Genomic DNA, 21,271 nt, shown 5'->3' with positions numbered 1-21,271 from the left:
CCTCCAGATATTTTGGACTACAACTTCCATCAGCCCTAGCTAGCATGGGCAATGTTCTGGAATCCTGGGAGTTGTGGTCCAAAACATCTAAAGGGCCCAGGTTAGGGAAGGCTGCTGTAGTTCAAAACTCAGATGTGCAGAGGCTAGTTACGTATTTGCACTATCAGTACAATAGGGTACAGTGTGAGAGTACAATATCCTGTCATATACTCAAACAGATAATGAGGAAAATATACTGCATTTATTCCATTAACCGATAGATGACATTTAAATAAATGCGAAAGATAAGATACGCAAGTCCTTCTGAATCTGTAAAGATGGTCAGTTTCCAGCCTTCATAATTTTGACAGGTGGACATGGAGAGCTGGGGAAATGCAGGCTCACCTTATATTTTTCATCACCAATTTAAGAACTTCCTCTATTGGAAGGCCATGTATATTGATACATTGCTTTCATGCTGTATATTGCCATGAAAGAATGCAGCTGCTAGCATGAGTATGATAAATGTGTTCATACTGTTTGAGAACCAGTGATGAGGGTGTGCATGTTATGTACTGAACAGATTTTATTTTCGTGCTTGTATTTATTGCTCTTTGATGTTAAGTTGTGGGCTTCTTTGGATACCACCAGTAGAAAAGGTGCTAATTAATACATTAAAGGCACAATCCTATGCATGTTTAGATGGAAAAAAGTCCCACAACTCCCAGCATTCCCCAGCCAGCATGGATTGTCTATACTTCCATTTTCATCAGATTTGTTTCTCTTAATCACCACAAATATTTAGGCATTCTGCATACCAATCCTATGCTATTATGTGGACAGAATTAATCTGCCCAGTGATCATACTTACTACAAATATTAAAGTTTAATATTAATTAAATAAGGGTGCGATCCTATGCATGTTTAGACAGAAAAGATTCCTACAACTCCTAGTATTCCCCAGCCAGCCATGCTGGCTGAGGAATGCTGGGAGTTGTTGGACGTTTTCTGTCTAAACATGCATAGAATTGTGCCCTAAATTAAATTAAAAAATAGAGCTATTAGTAAGAACTGCTTGAATAGTTTGTATATGGAGTCCTATTTGCACTGAGACGATAAAGATCCTCCTAATCACAGGGTTTGGACATTGGAGCCACTAAGAGCAGGGATATGTTTGCCCCAGAAACTGAGCTTTATACATGTCTTCAGGAAAAAGCTAGTGGTATCAGGCCTGCATATTGGGAAAGAAGAGGTATGTGCAGGATGTGATTATGACATTTCTGAAGCCAATGCCTAGAACCTTCTCCTTGACAGGCTTGCTTTGTATAGGTAGGAAGAATTTTATGTGGGGGAGCATTCAACTATTTAAACCTCCCCTGTCCCCCAGCACCAGACTGAAATGGTACAGCCCAGCAACTTATATTATGAGGGACTTGTGCTTTCCCCCCCCCTTTTTTTTTTTTAGCTCTTATTCAGCCTTTTCTGCCTGCTTGGTGGGAAGATGTTTCTGTGGGGAAAGGATCGGAATCTTTTCCCCTATTCACAACAACAAAGTGTATAAGTGCCTTTCTCCATTTAAGTTCCCACAGGCCTATATTAATCTAAGTTTTAAAAAATCTAGGTAAAGTCATCTAGCGTTAACTAGTTCATAAAAGCAGAAAAGGTTATAACCTAACCCCCTCCCCAATTACATTCACAAAACGATGGTTATACCATAGTAAGGGAAGATTCATTTGTTTTACATGACATTCTAAATCAGGGGTGGACAACTTGTGACCCTCCAGATGTTTTCGCCTACAATTCCCATCAGGCCTACCAGCATAGCCAGTGGCTGTAGGCCAAACATTTGGGGAGCCACAAGTTGCCCACTCCCTTGGGTTTTGTCAGTCTCTTCATCCATCTCCCTCATGACCTGGTAGTGAAAGCTCTTTCCAGTCTGCTCCTGTCAGCTTCAAAATCTTTTTCTTCTCTTCAGCTCCTTACGACCATCTCTTCAGTGGCAGGAGATGCTGATATGAATGAACACTGAGGAAAGGGACCCTCCTGCCTCAGCCCCAGCTCTTTGGGATGCTAAAACTAAAAGAGAAAGCCTATAGTGTGCTATTCTGAGTGGAAAGTAGGGACAAAATTGTTTGAGGGGATATACTTTGATTATCGCAGTGCTCTAGGTGGGGGAGGGGGAGGAATGATGTGAGAGGATTTAAAAGGTATCATATTATATATAATGGCAGGGAAGGCAAAATTACTATTCAAGAATGATCAAGCAAGGTTTAAGAAAATGGAAGAGATCAGTGAAATGGGGGGGGGGGTCCTACAGGCTAAAATATAGAAGCTGAATCTTCCTTTTTTTGGGCAGGATTCATGTCTTTATGGTTAATGCAGGAAAGTGAAGGAAACTGAGTGCAGAATCCCTCTGAGGCTCAGAAATCGGTCAAACAGAAAGCATTTACTGTGTTTATTTAATGTCAATGGGTTTGAACATCCAGGTTAGCAGCCCTGTGACAGCTGACCAAAGAATGGAATCAAGGCTTCAACACTTAGCCATTTTAAGGGACTGAAGGCTAAGAAAAAATATTTAGCTTCTACAAGAAAGGGACTGGGTGGGCAAATCTGGGGAAAATATTCTGTAATTTTCTTTTTATATACAATATTTGTTTGCTGATCTATATGGAAGATGTGTATTTATAACAGGAGACCTCAAGAAAGCAATAGCATTGGTACAATACTGCCTGTCTGGCCTTAATTTATTAAACTATGCTGTTTTGAGTATAGGCATATGTTTTATGTATGGGCAGTGAGGTGGCCTGCACACTGCAGTATGGACATTCAGATTCATTTCTGAAGCAGTTTATTCTCTGCCTTTCATATTTCTATAAAGGCCCAATATTAGTATAAAAAATCTGATCCTGCACATTCATTATGTATAATCTATTTATTTTCTCTAGATTCTCTGCTTTGAGAACTTCAGTGACAAACATTCTTTAGAAGTATCACCTTAGGAAGAACAGTTCAGGTATTGACTCCAGAAAATAAACAAACGAACAATTCATTTAATTTATCTCAACATCACATATTCCTTCTTGTAACTTTGGTGTCTAATAACCTTACTGAATTTCTGGAAGCCTTCCTTTTTTGTAATGTAGTTGTAAAAGTTATTATTGTTGATTAGGACAGCTGCTTTCTATAGCATAGACCGCAGAAGAGAAAGAAAGGCAGGGAAAACTGATGTTCCATGAAATGCCACAGCATTTATTACTGTCTTTCCTCATTATCATTACACACTGACTCACCCACTTCCCTTGACACTTATGGACCCAGTTTGCGCAGGTTAATTAACCCACAATTTGCCAGGCATAAGCAAGCATGCTTCCTCCAGCACACTCTTCACTTTTGCTTTCAGCCTATGATCACCCCAATAGTAGGTTGCTGTCGTGACGTCCCAACCCAGACACTCTGGGTTGTTTAGGGGTAAACAACTCAGAGTTAACCTATGATTTGTTCTTGGGGCAATATAGGTTGTAAAATGAAAGCGGAAGTGAGGAGTGCCCGGAGACAGCACGCTCGCTTGATCCTGCTTGTGCCCAGCAAATCTTTCCATTCACCCTATTCTCTCTCTTTTACATAAAACTATGCAAAGTTTCCCATCACACTTATACAACTTTCCACATCATACCTAGGTGCTACAAAAATGCACCTTTCTACATTACAAACAAGTAAGTCACTATGCATACACTACAATGTTGAAAAGACATTAGTGTGTGATTGAATTAACTATTTCCGAAATATTTGTTTAGAAACTTTCTTTGTGAAATTGGATATTAACAAAACTTGTCAGTAAGACCGGGAAATACGTATGTGAAATGCTTCTCTACGTTTAGGAGGCAGAACCCTCCTTTTTTGCCTTCAACCAGGTCATAAATGTGGTACTGCAGTATGCGTGCTTCTGAAGTTAGATGCCTTCCTTAACACTGCTAACATTCCAGTAGATTGGGAGCCATATACAGCAAACATTGGGCAAAATGAGAGGAAAATGGATAGAGTGGGATATAACAAATGAGAAAAGTGATATATATTCGGAGATAGGAAATTACTCACCTAGAGGGCTAATTAAGTAGTCTTAAAGGGTGAACTACTAACAAATATGTCCTTGTTTACCCAGCCACACAGCTTTGAAAATTCTGCTAAAAAATGAGTGCTACTGCTACATTTGCCACCCACTGCCAGCCCCAACCAGTGCCTGTCACTGAACAAGAAGATGAACAAGGGCAGTCTGAGGTCTACATGTCTGTACTGTGGTATGGAGGAGAGCTGGGGATTGCTTATTATGACACTGGTGACTGCTCAATCTACTTCATGTCTGACACACCAGATAATGAAGACCTTAAGCTCCTCCAGAAAGTGGTTGATGAGGTACTTCCCAAATGCATATTAAGTAGTGCTAAGCAAGATTCTAGCATAGCCAAATTCTTGACCAATATAGGTGCCAATATGGGAGACAAGCAGGAAGGGGGAAAGCCAGAGATTGTCCTCTATCCAAATATGGATTTTGGCTTAGAAGTAAGCAAGCAAAGGATCCTAGCTAGGCAATTCCCCTTTGTCCCCTCTCACATGACAGCAACTGAGAACATCCTCTATTTGTCCTCCATTATTCCTTTTGAGAGCCCACTTGTGTTAAGAGCATTAGGAGGACTGCTGAAGTTTCTTGACAGGAGAAGACCTGGAGTTGAACTGGAAGACAATCATGTGGTCGTACCCATTCTGGCCTTTAAAAAGTTTGTACTGACAGACATTGTAAATGTGGATCAAGACACTTACTGTGTGCTGCAGATATTTAAAAGTGAAGTGCATCCTTCTGTGTATAAACAAGCCAGTGGGAAAAAAGAAGGACTCAGCTTATATGGAATTCTGAACCACTGCAGGTGCAAGTGGGGAGAGAAGCTGATGAGACTGTGGCTCATGAGGCCCACCCGCAACTTGACAGAGCTGAACAAACGCTTAGACGTTATACAATTCTTCCTGTTAGCTCGGAATCATGAAACTGTTCTAACTCTACAGGACTGCCTCAAAAATATTAAAAATGTACCTCTGATTCTTAGGAGAATGTCTCTTTCTATGACAAAGATAAGTGACTGGCAAGCACTATACAAAACTGTTTACAGTGCTGTGTGTCTCAGAGATACATGTCGCTCCCTGCCCCATACCATTGACCTCTTCCAGACTATTTCACAGGTTTTCACTGATGATCTACACTATATTGCCAGCCTAATCAGCAAAGTGGTAGATTTTGAAGGCAGCATCTCAGAAAATCACTTCATTGTAAGACCAAATGTAGATCCTACCATTGATGAAAAGAAACGAAAGCTGATGGGGCTTTCAGTTTTCCTTACAGATGTAGCCCGAAAAGAACTGGAGGACCTGGATAATAGGATTCCATCCTGTAGTGTTATTTATATTCCTTTAATAGGATTCTTACTCTCTATTCCACAGCTACCTACAATGGTGGACAAGAACGACTTTGAGATTGACGGCCTGGATTTTATGTTCTTGTCAGAAGAAAAGCTGCACTACCGCAGTGCCAGGACAAAGGAATTGGACAGCTTGCTAGGTGACCTTCATTGTGAAATAAGAGATCAGGAAACACTGATCATGTACCAGCTGCAGACTAAGATTCTGGAAAAGTCTGCAGTACTTAGTGATGTGATTGAATACACAGCACAGTTGGATGTGCTGTTGTCCCTGGCAGTAATGGCGCGAGAGAATGGATACATCCGACCATGCTTCTCTCACTCCCATGTGATCCGTATTAAGGATGGAAGGCATCCTCTGATGGAGTTATGTGCAAAGACTTTTGTGCCCAACTCAGTGGAGAGCAGTGAAACACATGGCCGGATCAAGATCCTCACTGGGCCCAATTCATCTGGGAAAAGTGTCTATCTAAAGCAAGTGGGCCTTATTACATTTATGGCCCTAATTGGCAGTTATGTCCCTGCTGCTGAGGCAGAAATAGGCGGAGTGGATGGGATCTATACGAGGATCCATAGCAGAGAATCAGTATCTCTTGGACTGTCCACTTTCATGATTGATCTTAACCAAGTAGCCAAGGCAGTGAACAATGCCACTGAAAGATCTTTGGTGTTAATTGATGAGTTTGGCAAAGGCACAAACACAGTGGATGGCCTCTCTCTTCTGGCTGCTGTGCTACGGCATTGGATAAAAGAAGCAACCAAGTGCCCACACATTTTTGTTGCCACCAATTTCCACAGCCTGGTGCAGCTGAAGTTCCTGCCTGATGCTCCTCTTGTGCAATACCTGACCATGGACACCCACCAAGATGGAGATGAGCTTGTGTTTTTCTATCGGATCAAAGAAGGTGTGTCCACTGTCAGCTATGCAGCCAACATTGCAGCTTTGGCTGGCATGCCACCTAAAGTGATTGCCCGAGGAGTAGAAGTATCAGAGCTGCTCCGCAATGGAAAGCCCATTCAACGTACTGACCATTCTTTGAAAGAGAAGCAGCTGCAAAGTTGCAAATCTCTGGTAGATAAGTTCCTCTCCCTAGATCTCAATAACCCCCAACTGGATTTAAAGGAGTTTATGAGTCAAGAGGTGTTGCCCTCATCAGCCTCCATACTGTAACTGATTAAATCCCACTTCCAAGATTCCTGTTTTACTGCCGCTAGTGGCTTTCACCTCTCCCATCTCCCAGTGATTCCTAGTGAGATCTCGGTCCTGGCGCTCCCAATAGCATTACATTGTAGATAGTGCAGGGAAATCTTCAATAGAAGCTAGAAAATTAAAAGGGGTGAATGCAGATTGTTGTCACAGCACATCTTTGGCAGATTGTGCATGCGATGTGTTTTTTGTGCACATGATGTGAGCTGGCATTCTACTGAGTCGCAACTCCCACTGCTTCCTGTTACCATTTTTTATCTGCATATCTCACATAATTATTACTTTTATGTTAAAGGTGCTTTACATTTAATGCAGTTCATTACATTTTTAATTCAGCAGACATTTTTTCTTACACTTAAAGACTCAAAAGTATAAAATGTTTCAGATATTTTGTTTGTTGAAAAATGTTCCTTACTTCTGATGCACTGACACAATGCATATATAACCATGGTTGGCAGTACAAGATCAAGCCTGGAAGGAGCCTTGGGGACACATGGTCCCTCCTCCGTCCTCTTTTCAGCCTCAGAGACATTAGTTACTTCCTAGTTTTTAGTCAAACTTAGTTTGCCATTACGTGCAACCTGGTAAACTATGGTTTGCATTTGACCTGAAAAATGCAGATATAAACCGGGAGAAACCTGTAAATTCAAGACTCCTTCTGGGGTCATTCGCCATGATTGGTGTTACAGAAAGTCAGTGACTCTTGTCAGTTTTTTAAAAATGCAATTTTTTCATGTACAATGACAAGATTGAGAATGCAAATAAAACCATATATGAGTTTGTTACAATGACAGATACTGAGGTTTCATGCATTTTTCACTGAACTCTTGCTAAGCAGTGAGATAAGCAGTCATCCTGTAAAATGGAGATACCTGTTTCTTCAACCTCTGATCCCTTGATTCACAGTGGAAAAGCCAGAATCCAGAATTCAGCAAGTGTAGGGATAGAAGTACCATGAGGTAGGGACAGAGGCAGAGGGGAAACGATGTCTGATACTGTCCATATCCTAACAGAGAAAACTGCTGATGCTCTTAGGGCACAGTCATATGCATGTTTAGACAGAAAAAAGTCCTACAATTCCCAGCTGGCATGCTGGGAGTTGTAGGACTTTTTTTCTATCTAAACATGCATAGGATTGCATCCCTTAATGTCCTCAGCATATTAAGCTAAGAAGCTTCCATTTTCTTGTCCTCCTCATTTCCTAGAGAAATGTAGGCAATGGGGACATTCTGTAATAGCAGCAGGAGACATTTATTGAGACCCTTTGAAAGGGAAGGATACATCTATGGATGCATAATGTTAATATATAATAAAACAAAAATAAATTACATTAAATTATTAAATTACGTTCTTATAATATTAAGTAAAATTAAATAATGTTATTAAAATATGGCATTTTCTGATTTTCTGCTTCATTATATTTCCATTTCCTAAGTTCTACCCATTGTTGTTGTTGTTCAGTGCTATAAAAACTTTTTCTTGACAATTTTCAATTAAGTTATTGTTGTGTAATCTGGGGAAAATAATAAATAAAACAATAAGATAAAATGCCTTCAGTGTACTTCTTATGCTTCAAGGAAAAAAAGCTATAACAAAGAAGTTAAACAAGTGAAAATGATAAATTATAAAGGAGAAATGTTTGGCAGAATAATGTGTTGTCTCAGCACACACTGAAAGTTCTGGAGAAAATGGCTAACAGTAATTGAATTATAAGATTACCATCCTATAATAAATGTATACATCTTATTATATTATACTGAGTACATCAAGAGGTATCACAAGTTAACTGAAACAAGTGATTACAAGCCAAATAAATGCTGGCTTGGATCCAGAAACCCCTGTAGCCCCATAACCCCCTCCCCCCAAAAAAAACCTGCCTCAGGGGGTTGGGGGACACTCCAGAACAGAGTGGAAACTGGCACAGGGGATTAAAGAGAAAGGGCTAATATACTAAAATGACCTTCCCCCCACCCGCTTCTGTTTACGGCAGGGCAACTAAAGATCCCAGCAATGTTAATAAATAATCATCTCTTAAACCTATTCCTGCTGTTTTTGTTAGATTAGACTATAACTGTGAGATAATATATCCATTCCAGATAATACCAGGGTAAAAACTTCTAGAACAATTCTAGAAGTTCTGTTCTAGAACATAAATTGGAACATTAGTACTTAATCACTCTGGTATTAAACTTCAAGTGCAAAGATACATAATAAAAATATTAGGGCAATTTAGACCTCTGTTAAAATGATTTCTTTAAGATCACAGTCTCCCCCCCCCCCCTCCGTGGTATATTAAGTGACTGCACCTGTTTTTGTAGTTTGGGGGATTTTGACAGCTTCATGAAGGTCAAGTGAGGCTTAAAAGCTTTGTCATCTCCTGTGAAGATGCCTTTTTCTTGAAATATCTTCTTCACAATCTCTAGGTAAGAACAAATGGAGAAACTCTAAGATGCCAAATATTTTGTACACTAAGAAGTTTGTCAAAATATAAGAGACAATTGTTCATGGGCAAAACAAGAAGAGACAACTGAAATGGAGAACAAATTTTGGTTTGCTTAAAAATTACTTACAACTAAACCATACAATTTCACACTCACAACTACCCTGACAGATAAAGTACATAAAATTAATCCTCAGACTATTTCTAGACATTGAGCAGATACAGGTGAGGGCAGCAACCCTCCCGTCAACAACTTTGTGGTGGCTGAAAAGCCTTCAAGATGATGCATACATATATTATCTTGCTTGAGGTTTCTGCCCCACTTCCTTTCTACCCATAACTGTAGCACCTAAGAGCAAGGTTTGCCAACAAACACTGCTACAGGCATAGTAATGTTGACCTACCCTGATGAATCAGTGCAACATGCTAGTTCAGCCTTCCCCAACCTGGTACCCTTCAGATCTTTTGAACTAAAACTCCCATCAGCCCCAGACAGCAATGCCAATGGGTAGCGATGACTGGAGTTGTGGCCCAAAACATCTACAGGGCACCAGGTTGAGGAAGAATGTCCTAGATGACAATGTCCTCCCCTGGTAATTTGTGGTTGCGCCCAGAACACTTTCAAAATTGCAAATCTGTCCACAGGTCCAAAAAGGTTGAAGACTCTTGCACTAGCAGGATCAGCTGGCATGGAGAATTTGTTTTATTTTGTTCAGTAACTTTTTATTTTATATTTTGTATTTTTATATTCCTTGCTAAAACTATAATAAAGTATGTTTTTAAAAAAAGGAAAATTCAAGGAAGTGTCTCAATTAATCTGGCCTTGCCACTAGTTCAGAATTGCCTTTCACTACTGGGTTTTTAAAACAAGCTCCAAAGATATCAGATGTCAGTTCAATATTGGATTCTCCTTTATTTTATTTTTTATATATACTCTCTGTGTGTGTGTATATATGTGTGTGTGTGTATATATATATATAATTGGTATTTTTCAGCATCTCTTCCTGACTGACACCCACTTTCCAGTTTAATTTCCTTTGCTTGATAATACTGTAAAGCTACACAAGCCTTCCATTCAAAGAAAAGTGACATTAACAGATGAAAGCTGGGTTCAGTTCTCATTGCTACTGGTAGCCTGTATGATGGCTTTCATGTGTATTTTCACAGACACTTAAAAAAGAATTTGTCTATTTGAGATTTGAAATCTTGTACAAACATTCTGTGCAGAGACTGAAACTGTGCAAGCCTCTCCACTTCCCCATGGTGAATCCACCTTATCTCTCACCAGCCATTCATGCAGTAAACTAAATATTTGCATAAGGGCCTATTTTATGAGACCTCAAAAAAATTATGCCATTGTGCTTTCTTTTCTTTTCTTTTTTTAAAGGCATTTGTAATGAAAAATAAATCCTGATGTCATGGCCTTTAGGTACACTGTAACTCCCTTAAAGAATTAGGATATGTGTTGTCAAACAAAATGCCCTCAGAATGGCAGCTGCTGATTTTAGTCCCACAATATAGGATGAAGCTGGAGCGCTCAACAAAAGCTTGCTCAAAACAGTGAGGAAGTGGAAGCTAAATATGGTTTGCTACCAGAATTTGAAATACTTCACCAGGCAGCAAAAGTCTGAAAAATGAATCTGCTTGGTAACCTTAGAAAAAGCTATAGAAGCAGGTTGGTCCATGATTATTAACAAACAAAACAGATAAATTCACTTTTACCTAGGAGAGAAATATCTATGTATAAGAGTAAAAAAAACCCAGAGGTCATAAAGGATCTGTCAATCAGCAGTGTCAATGTTTACTCAGTATGACTGAATTCTGCAAAAATCACACCGAACAGTTTCAAAGGCTACATGGGAGGAAGCAGTACTTTTCAAACTGTGCTCTTATTAGGTTGCTCAATAGGAAGAAAAATAATGAAAGACTCAGAGCTGAAACATCTTATCCACTACTTTGGGTATCCTGCAATGCATAGCTTTGGGAGGGTTAGGCACTGCCTAGGGTGCATTCTCTGTTTGTGTGGGCAGTGGCTAGGTCCAATAGGTCTCCCTGCGCATAGTGATGATATATCCTAGAATCTGCCCCAGAATCATCTGCAGCATGCAGGATTCTGTGGAAGATGCAAAGAGGTTCCTCAACAGTAAATCCATGTGGGAAACATTCCCCAAGAGCAAGACGTTCAAAAACCACTGACTTAGACAACGACCACTCGGGTCCTACTTCAAAAGAGGATGTCAGTGTGAAAGGTTTTTTGTAACCCCCTTTAGAGAAATAAATAAAAATAACCATATTAATTTATTTCAAATGGAGAAATAAAGATACATCTGCTTCCCTTCTTTTAAACCCTTTCAGGGGATTAATAATAATGACAAAGTTCACACCACTATTTTCCATTAAAGAATTTTTACATTAAAGATAATGGGCTACTTTCATACTTCATTAACTTCTGCAGATGCACTACAGAGATAAAGTTGACTTGTAATATTAAAAAATCATTTCAAAGTAATGTTTACAGTATCTCAAGATTGCATCCTAGGAAAATTGAGTTAAAAAGAAATCAGCATTTATATTACCTTGATAAATGTCAATGAAATATGTCATTTACTTGTGTTTATTACCAGCTGTATTTACAGTAAAAATAGGCCATTTGGGACCTTTCAGGGTGATGAAAAAGAATAGAATCCAGTGCCAATATTCACCTCTATTATAATGCTTGGCCATGCTGCAAGTCCCACCTTCTTCCTTGCATTTTGTTAAAAAAACAAACTGATAACAGGAGATGTGCTCCTCCACTGGAGATGAAGAATACACAGCCTCTAGGGAAAACTTTGCTGGAATTCTTCACTTAAGAAATCTATATAACTATATAAAGCATAATCAAGAAAAAATGTTATCCATCACAAAGTTATTAAAATATGTCTTTACTGCCATAGCAAATATTGAATGTATGTGTCCATAGCCTCCATATTCAAATCTTTTCTGGAACCTCCACACTAAAAATTTTCTGTCCCCTCAGTTTTGAAAAAAAGTCATCTGTTTGTCAGTGGCTGAATGTTGGTATTTTACTTATTGGCTATTTTTAATTTGCAAATCCTGCTGAAATTAATGGGTCTTAAGTTAGGGCAAAACCAGATGTGACATTAAACATTTCATTTTCCACTGTGCCTTTTTTTGTTAACAATTAATAGCGGGCGAGGAAAGCTAGATATTTGTCAGGACAAGAGCATGTACAGAGGAGTTTTCTAACCTTTCCTCTCCTGTCAGAGTCCCAACAAAAATCACGCCTCCCTCACAGTTGCTATTAGCCCCAGGAGGGAAACTTCCATTGGTGCCAACCAAAATTTTCCTCCTGTGCTAATAGCAGCTGTGGGAGAATGAAACCAAACTGGGAGGAAAGGACTAACCCCCTGCTCTGCACAAACTGTGTAGCCCCACCATGCTTGCTATTAATGTATTTTTCAAGAAAAGACACAGCAGCAAGTGACATGTTTAGTGTTATGTGTGGTTTGCTCCTTAGTTGTAACTCCAGTAATTGCAAAAGCAGTTCAGTACACCTGTCTTTCTCTGAAGCTGAGCCTTCATGTAAAAGCCACTGAATCAACTAAAGTAGGTTGTTATTGTTCCCTTATTACAGATGACAAATTGAGGCTGTCTGTAGGTGACTTGTCCATGGCCACACAATAGCCATAAAGCTTGAATCCAGGTCTCTTAATCCAAGGCCAACTGTCCATTCACTGGGTTACTCTGGCTGACTTTTGCAAAAGCAATGGAGCAATGTAAACAAATACTAATGACATTCCTCACAGTGAGGCATTCATGACCTGCATTCATGACTTGTCAAGCCAATTTTGATTTCTTATTCTCTGATACACTATGCTACATGAACTTTGAATTTGCTAAATAACACATCACTTGAATTTTTAAAAACGGCAGTATATATTTGCACATTCTCTTGATGAGCTGTATCAGTTTGTGGTCTCTCTTCATTCCTTGGTGTTTTTTGTATTTAAGCTTCATTTTCTAAATATTTATCAAGCCTATGCCTTGCAACAAAGTGCTACTAACTTATTAAACAAGTTCTCCATACACATTTACAATGAATTAACTCGACCTAGTATATGTTTTACTTTGCTTCCCTGCTTGGAATTTGGTCTTCCACTGATTATCTTATGTGACACTTGTTCTTCTGGAGCAACTAATGACAGCAAGAAAAACCCTGCACGAGGATCGAAGTGACATTGTATAAAATGGAGTCAGGAGATTTTTTTCCCCAGGACATAAACACAGTTAGCTCAGGGAATAGAGGTCAGTTTCAACCAGGAAAACTAACGGTAGACAGGCAGGCAAAACAGCAAGACTCAGAAGAGAGAGCAAGCTTAGCAAAAGGGTCAACAGAAAGGGCAAGGAGAGAGAAAGAGAGAAGGTATATGGCTGGTTCAGGAATATAGGCACAGGACAACACTAAAAAGAAACATTAAATAAGCTTTAACCAGGCTAGCAGCTCTCTAGAGAGGTGTATCTTAGTGGCAAAGATACTGAGCGACAAATCTGGTTCAGATTCCAGCCCTACCACAAATTAGGTGGTTTCAATATCAGTCCTCCTATCTACAATATGACCTCCTATCTTACACGGCTATTGTAAGGTAAGGTCCACAAATTCTATCACCTTGTCAGTGACTATCTCTTCACACTCTGGTGGCTGTTGTTTTCCTTCATCTTGATTAGCATTGCAATCTGGAGTCATTTTATCAGAGATAGAACCCCATCCCTGTTCCAAGCCTGGAACTTGGGGAAAAGTCAGCATCAAGTTCTAACTGCACAGACTCAGGACAAAATCTGACATGAGACCACATCCTCTCCCGAAACAGAAACTTTGCAAGGTTTGTGGCAACCATAAATAATGGCTCGTTACCAAGTACCAGCTAAAATGTGTGTATTCTTGGTCATAAGGATGACAAGATAATAAACGTGAAGCACTTTGAACACTCTTAAGATCCATACAAACGCTAATTGTTTTTGTTAAACTACCAATGAGATGAGAGCAGACAAACGAAAGCAAGTAGAACAGGTGTGTTGACAAATGAAACATCTCTTCCTGTTTCTGCTTTTCTCCATCAGAGATTCTTAAATTGGTGTTGTATTATTGCACACAATATTTTGGTTTGGGTTCTTTTTTCTTTCTTTCTTATGTTATGAATGCCACATGGGAAGATGCTTGAAAGGCTTCCAAATGAAAACGGAATTCTTTCTGCTCTGCAGTTCAGCTGTACTGAATGTGCAGGGTGAAGGAAAGAGAAACCACCCCTATGCATTCGGAACAGCTGCATGACTAAGTACCACATGGGTATAGGTAGCTTTGCAAATGCTCCATGTCACTGAAACATCTATCAGCCCAGACATTTCTAGTGCCTACTCACCACTACCCACTATATAGCAATGCTTTCCTTTCCTGTTTAGCATAGCTCCATCAGAATATAGGAGATACATTTTAATTTGGTGTTTTTAATGTTTGCTCTTAAAATGTTTCCTGCATTTACCTGAACTGATTTTACTATGGCTCTCTGCCAACCCTTTTTCTTGCCTTCTGAGGCAGTCAGATTGCAAGAAATGATTGGAGGAATCACCAGTGTACTAATATCTAAATGAGATGTACTTCTAGTTTGGGGATTTTGCTCTTGAGCATAGTCAAAATTCCAATGGTAGAAGATGCAGACCAGGCCTGCACAACATAAGGCCTGAAGCCTTACTGCAGCCCCTCCCATACTATTTATGGTCCCTGAAGGAATTTTAGATTTTATCATTTGTAGCCCTATTTGTTGCCTGGACTACATAGGCCATCAACAAGGTTGTGCTATGTTCTGCATTGCTCCTTCTCCCTAAGTGCAGTGGAGTTGGTGCCAGATTTTTTCCAGCCTGTTGCAGCCATGTGATGCATGACCCACATGCAGCCGAGACTCCCTCAAATGTATAAATTGCACAGAAAGTGAAAGCCTTGTGTGCTGTTGCTATCCGTTGGGAAGCTCAAGGGGAAAAAAAGAAATGGAAGGAAGAAAAGGAGTTAACAGAGTTGCACATGAAGAGACAATCCTATGAGGTAGGGAAACAGAAGAAGAGATAGAGATAGAGAGAGACCTATGGGATGGAGGAAAAGATAGAGAAGAACAGAATAACAGATGGGGATAAAGAAAAACATGTGACTGGGAAAAGAGAAAAGGGGAGGGTAATTGGGACGGGAATAGAGAGACACCTGTAGTGATTCAGAAAGATACAGCAGCATGAGATGGAGAGAAAAAGAGCATGCAAAGGTAAAGGGGGAATAACTGTGAAGTAGGGATGCAATGAAACTTGTGGGGTGAGGAAACAAAGGGTATAGCAGGTATGCGTATAGAGAAAAGAGCACACCCACTATAGGTTTCAGAGAGGAGAGGGTGCTAAAGACTGGAGGACAAAAAAGGAAGAGTTAACACAGTTGGGCACAGACAGGTATATTATGGAGCAAAGAGGGAAGAGAAAAAGAAGAGAAAGTGGTGCTACAATGCTTAAAGAGAAAAAAGGAAGGTTAACAGAGACCAGGTTAAAAATACATGTGACAAACGTGCTTTGCTGCTGTTAACGTATCCATGCGGTGCTGTTGAATTGTTCAGAAAGTAAAAGTGGCATTCTGAGTGATTAGAGCCGAGCACCCCTGCTGTAGAGCAAAGCCATCACCTTCTTCTCAAACAACAAACCCAGACAAAGAGTTTAATGTAGGAGTCCTACAGGGAAGAATTTCTCAAAGTTATTTCTAATTCTCTCAGGGTTCTTAAAGATTCAGCCTTTGTGAAAGCATTTAACACAATACAAAGCAGGGTAAATGGTGGATGAGATCAGAAGTGACATTTTCAAGACTATGACCACAATCCAAGGTTCTTACCTGAGAGTCAGCTCTTTTGAATTCAATGGGAATTATTTCTGCGTAGACATTCATAGGATTGTGCTCAGAGGGCACCATCCTATGGGGATGGTTGGCTGCCTCCGAACTCAGAGGTGAATGATGATCCAATGCAGGGTGGGTGGAGCGTGGAGGGGATCTTCTCTGTGCTCCAGCCACCCTTCATTTGCAGCTAGATGGCAAAATTCAGCTGTTTAGCTGGAGCAGCTTGGAGCGGGGGTGGGGGGTAAGGACGGACAGCGCATAGGAAGTCTCGTACCAACACTTCTGCCGTCATCTCCCCTTCTGCCCCCAGGAACACCCTCTTTCCCCCCACTCCATGCTGCTCTTTGGAGTGCAGAACCAGGGACAAACTGCACCACCTACGAGGTGGCAGGGGAGCGGGTGGGGAGGTGATTTTCTAGGAACCAACCTCAGAGCACTGGTTCTGAGGTCAGTTCCCAAAAAACCCCAAAATCCTATAGCTGTCTAGCCGCTGTCTAACGACCATAGGATTGCATCCTAAATGTTATAGTATGGGAGAAAATGGTGCAAAGGAAGAGTTTATTAGACACAGAGACAGAGAAAAAGCAAAAAACAAAACAAAAACCCCTTGAAGGTGGAGCAGGTAGTTTGCAGAAGACCTTGAGGGGGAAAGTATAAATTTTATTCAAGAGATACACGTTATACACAATCTAGATGGTATCTTCAGTCTACAGTACTTTAACTGATACTCTTAATAAGTCAACAGGTGATCTCCCAGTTTGCCCGTTTTACTTCTCACAATGATTGACGCTCCAAGATAGAACCTCCAAAATGAAGATTTAACTCTACCAGCTCTAATGGCTTCCTGAGAACAGAAACTGTTTTATGAGGAAGAAAAAGCAATAAGGTTTTAGAAAGCCTTACATACAAATTCTTCACACAATCTAAAAATCAGGGGTGGACAAATTCTGTACGTTTGGGAACCCCTATGTTCTCCAGACGATAGCGGAGGGTTTGGAATAATCAGGTTCCTCAGTTATGCTGGTGGCACCTCGCAGCAGGAAGGGCTTCACAGACATGGAGTACATGTGCTTGGGCACTAGGAATACATCGGTGGAGGAAGGGAGACCAAGGAAAATTTATGTGTTTATGAAAGATCCTCGCAAAAGCCAAGTTAGAAATGGTCCTTTGTAATTCCAGAATGAGCATGAAATAGTATTACAATAAATTTATATAGATATATTTTTCTTACAAGTGGAATTCTGAACGAAACTCTTACCACACCTTAAGTAGAGTGCATAGGGACACTAGTTAGAGACCAAGATGCTCCAGGAACCTGCATCCATTCCACATACCACCATGTCATCATCCTTGGTTTAAATTACCAAGTGATCATTTGAATCCCTTTTTTACCAAATTTCTAGTTCACTTTTCTTTCTAATCAGAAACTCAGAGACTAGCAACAGTTTTTGTAAGAAACCAACAAAAACATATGCAAGAAATATGCAACAAAATATGCAATATGCAGGACTCCCTCAAAAACCTAACAAAAGAAACAATATACTAGGTGATTACATGATAAGCTTCTAAGTAAAATATTTTAACCTGTCTAAAAAAAAAATCTTCCTAAGAAAGGAATTCCGGAGCTAGGGCATCGGTATGAGAAGATCCCGTTCCTTGGTCTGACAGATATTTATTTCATTGACAGAACCTCTTAAGAATCAAAGACTCATATGTCCACTAGGTAATTCTCTTCTGTTTGCACTTCAGGTCTAGTTATGGAGAAAAGCATGGCAAAACAGTTTAAGAGCTGGATAATGGTATAAATGGTGTGGAGAATGTGGACAGGGAGACATTTTTCTCCCTCTCTCAAAATACTAGAACCCAGAGTCATTCCATGAAGCTGATTGGTGGGAGATTCAGGACAGCTAAAAGGAAGTACTTCTTCACACTGCGCATAGTTAAACTGTGGAATTCGCTACCACAGGATGTAGCGATGGCCACCAATTTGGATGGCTTTAAAAGGGGGTTAGACAAATTTGTGGAGGAAAAGGCTACCAGTGGCTACTAGTCTTGATGGCTATGTACTACCTCCACAACCAGAGGCAGTGAGCCTACGTACACCAGTTGCTGGGAAACTTGGGTGGGAGGGTGCTGCTGTGCTCATGTCCTACTTGTGCGTTCCTGGTTGACAGCTGGTTGGCCACTGTGTGAAAAGAATGTTGGACTAGATGGACTCTTGGTTTGATACAGCATGGCTCTTCTTACGTTTTTATGTTAAATGGATCAATAAGGAATGTCAGAGTTTTATTTGACATTGATTCTGTACTGAGGCCTCACACTGAGAGGCAAACAGCCATTTCAAATGGCTTGAAAAACACATAGTGGCTGCTGGAAATCACTAAGGATGTCGATTTCCATGTGGATCTGTTTACTCAGGAAATATATCTGTACTTATTCTCCAATAAATTCAAATTGCAGAAATTGTACATAATCTCTCAAAAATGGAACATTTCAGAAATTAAAATCGTTTTGTGTCAACAAAAATCAGAACATAAACTACTATCAATATTGGAAACTGAACACTTGTTGTATTACATTGCTACCTGGTGAAAGACAATGGAACAGGTTCTAGGGCTGCCTGCAGTGGAGTTTAAAATAGACAATACAGCGTAAGACCACACTGGTCTTACTACAGCATGGAGCTACAATAGCTACCCTAGCCCTGCAGACTTGTGAATGATTCCTATACCCCACCATCCTCATCATGTCAGCTGTGCCTTGATCTGTCGGCTAAGTAGCTTTTCTCAGCTTTCCCCTTTTCTTCCTGCCAATGGCTCTCTGCTCTCCAATTTTCAACATCAGTGTATTCCGCCTTGATGAGGTAACATAGGATTATTTAAACAATTATTTCAACCCGTGGTGGCTATGGTTTGCAGTCATGCTGATTTCCAGACACGCTGCCACAGGTGAGCTAGTCATGTCCATCTCACTGCTGATCCAAGCATACACATGACCAGCTCAGCTCTGGCAACCAGACTGAAAACCACAGTTTCCACAGGCCAAGCAGAAATGTGAATCAGCTCTCAGATCAGGGGTGTATCCAGGAAATTACTCTTGGTGAGGCCCAAGACATTCTTCAGGGGCAGACTGCTTTTGGAGAACATGTGCATGTGTATACTCCTACACAGTATACACTGTGTATACTGTTTGCCCCTAACGTGGGCAAAGTCTTGAATGAAGTCTAAGGGATCAGGACAGAGCCCAACACTCCCAGGCCTTCCACAGTGAATATATGTGCACAACCTATCTCCCTTGCAAAACAGTTTTTTAAAGGAAAATGTTAAACTGCACAATGGTACATTATTGTAATTCACACACATATCATGCAGTGCTACAACACACTTGTGCGTTTTCCTTGTGTGTGTGCATATGATTTGTTGGTTAGAGCCACATTTCATGGCCTTTAGAATTCTACACAGAGTGACAGAAAATCCTCAGAACTGGGAATTTGACAGTACTAATGCAGAAGAGTGTCATATTCAAGCTTCACGCAAGAGGCTTCATGTACGCCACCAAAACTTTATTTGGAGTGAGAGATCTAAAGAAAACTAAGAACAAGAGAAAACAGATGTATGAGTGCAGGACAGCAGTATCTAAAGAATGCCATATTGGATATTTTCTGGTATTGCCCTCCTTATAACAAACATGACTTGTCTGGAAAGTGTTCCCCATGTTCTAGGATGACTTCTCTCATCTTGGAAACACAGGTGAACACTCTGTGGAGAGTAGAAGTGGAAATGTTGGGAGTGTATTTGGCAGGGGGAGGAGAAATAGGTATGCTTGGGCTGGCTTAGGGGTTCTAGAGGAGCCTGGACTATTCACTTGACTTTTCACATTGTTACCAGTCACTTTTTATATCCGCTAACCTAGTACAACTTTTTCATGACTTGGATTTTGAACTGCACAAATGTTCTTTCTGAACAGCACATTTTTTCCTGGAACTGCACATTTTGTGTCTGATGATTGCACTTTTTTTAAAGCCCTGTTTCACAGAGTCTGGATAAAGCTTTTCACAATGGATTTATATTGATAGAAACAGTGTCAATCCATTCCTTCTTTCATAGCCCCTGGATAAAGCTTTCAGTAAATGTAGACTCATATGAAACAGCATCCAATTTATTCCCCTTGTTACAAATAACCTGGATAAGGAATGCTAACACAAGGTCAACCAAGGTCCACGCAGTTCCAAATATGGAAACACCAATGCTTTTCACAGTACTAGTTCACACCAATGGCAATGTTTTTCAGTAAGTGCTTTCTCACAGCCAAGTTGCACCAGACCATTTTTCCTATGATGCCCTGTTGACTGTCTCTGAGAAGAAAGATGTGTGAGAGGCAAGAAAATGATGCCTCACATATAATTGTTGATACATCAAATGTCATAGCACAAGCTAGCACATTGTACACATTTGTGAATGCATCTCTGTAAGGATACAGGCATTTTGAACACTGTTCTCCTTTACAGACAAACCGTAGGTTGGTGAGAAAACAGGCATTTTTGCAACTGTGATTTCTTACACAAAGGCTACATCAACATTAGTCAGTTTCAAGAGAGGCATAACAGCTTTCTCTTCCAGAAACGAATGGGAAGTTGGAAATAGTGTGTATGGACCTGGAAGATACTAAGCATTGCCTTTGGAAAACTGTACTTCACTCTCTGAAGTTGCAGAGAGCTTTGGCTATTGGGCGGTATAGAAATGTAATTAATTAATTAATTAATATCATTAAAAGCCATTTTTGGCTCAAAATACGAATAAGATTCACCGCGCATTCGCTCCTCCTATGCTAGCTGAGACTGAACAACAGCCTTTGCCATTTTATCTCCTCAGAATCCTCCTAGCTCTGCAGCTTCTCCCCAACACTCCCTCTTGCATATCAGAGGTTTGTTTTGTTTTTTTTTGCCCCTTGCCTAGCTGGCCTGCTGCATGCAGCTGTCATTCTGCCTCCCAGCCAACATAAAGGCAGGGTGCCTGGCTCACTCACAGTGGCCGAGGCAGGGTCTCCAACTGTGTAGTATCTACACTGGACGCACTTGCAGGGGCCAACTGCAAGACTGCACAGCTGGAGACCCTAGGCTGGTCTTCACACTACTATGAGAGAGCTCGCAGCAGCTCAGAGGAGCTGTGTGCAGCAGGATGGGCAAGGAAAAGAAAAGCCGTACCCAAGAGCAGCTAATGGGGCCGGAAGCTTACTGGCTGGGTTCAGGCCCCATCTGGCCC

At 40.5% G+C, this 21,271-nt stretch overlaps 2 protein-coding genes across 4 annotated transcripts in view; one reads left to right on the top strand and one right to left on the bottom strand.

Annotated features, from left to right (window-relative positions):
* Positions 1-21,271, bottom strand: part of AKAP7 (A-kinase anchoring protein 7) — a 145,722-nt gene that overhangs the window by 73,947 nt on the left and 50,504 nt on the right. For all 3 annotated transcript variants that reach the window (XM_084827525.1, XM_084827524.1, XM_084827526.1), the window contains exon 6: positions 8,958-9,070. In XM_084827525.1, the coding sequence (XP_084683651.1) occupies positions 8,958-9,070 (113 nt within the window). The remainder of the gene's footprint in view (positions 1-8,957; positions 9,071-21,271) is intronic.
* Positions 1,953-6,618, top strand: MSH5 (mutS homolog 5). Its single transcript, XM_084827523.1, has one exon. It carries the CDS (start codon positions 4,168-4,170, stop codon positions 6,613-6,615), a length of 2,448 nt encoding a protein of 815 aa, XP_084683649.1. The 5' UTR covers positions 1,953-4,167; the 3' UTR covers positions 6,616-6,618.

The sequence above is a fragment of the Heloderma suspectum genome, chromosome 1, assembly GCF_057233095.1.
Source record: "Heloderma suspectum isolate Gila_16-S chromosome 1, 16-S_ref, whole genome shotgun sequence".
Classification (NCBI taxonomy): domain Eukaryota; kingdom Metazoa; phylum Chordata; class Lepidosauria; order Squamata; family Helodermatidae; genus Heloderma; species Heloderma suspectum.
The sequence above is the reverse complement of the archived record's forward strand: the minus strand, read 5'-3'. Positions and strand labels throughout refer to the sequence as shown.

What these genes read in the sequence shown, in the direction of transcription:
- MSH5 (XM_084827523.1), top strand. Translation starts at nt 4,168, where the DNA reads ATGAGTGCTACTGCTACATTTGCCACCCACTGCCAGCCCCAACCAGTG.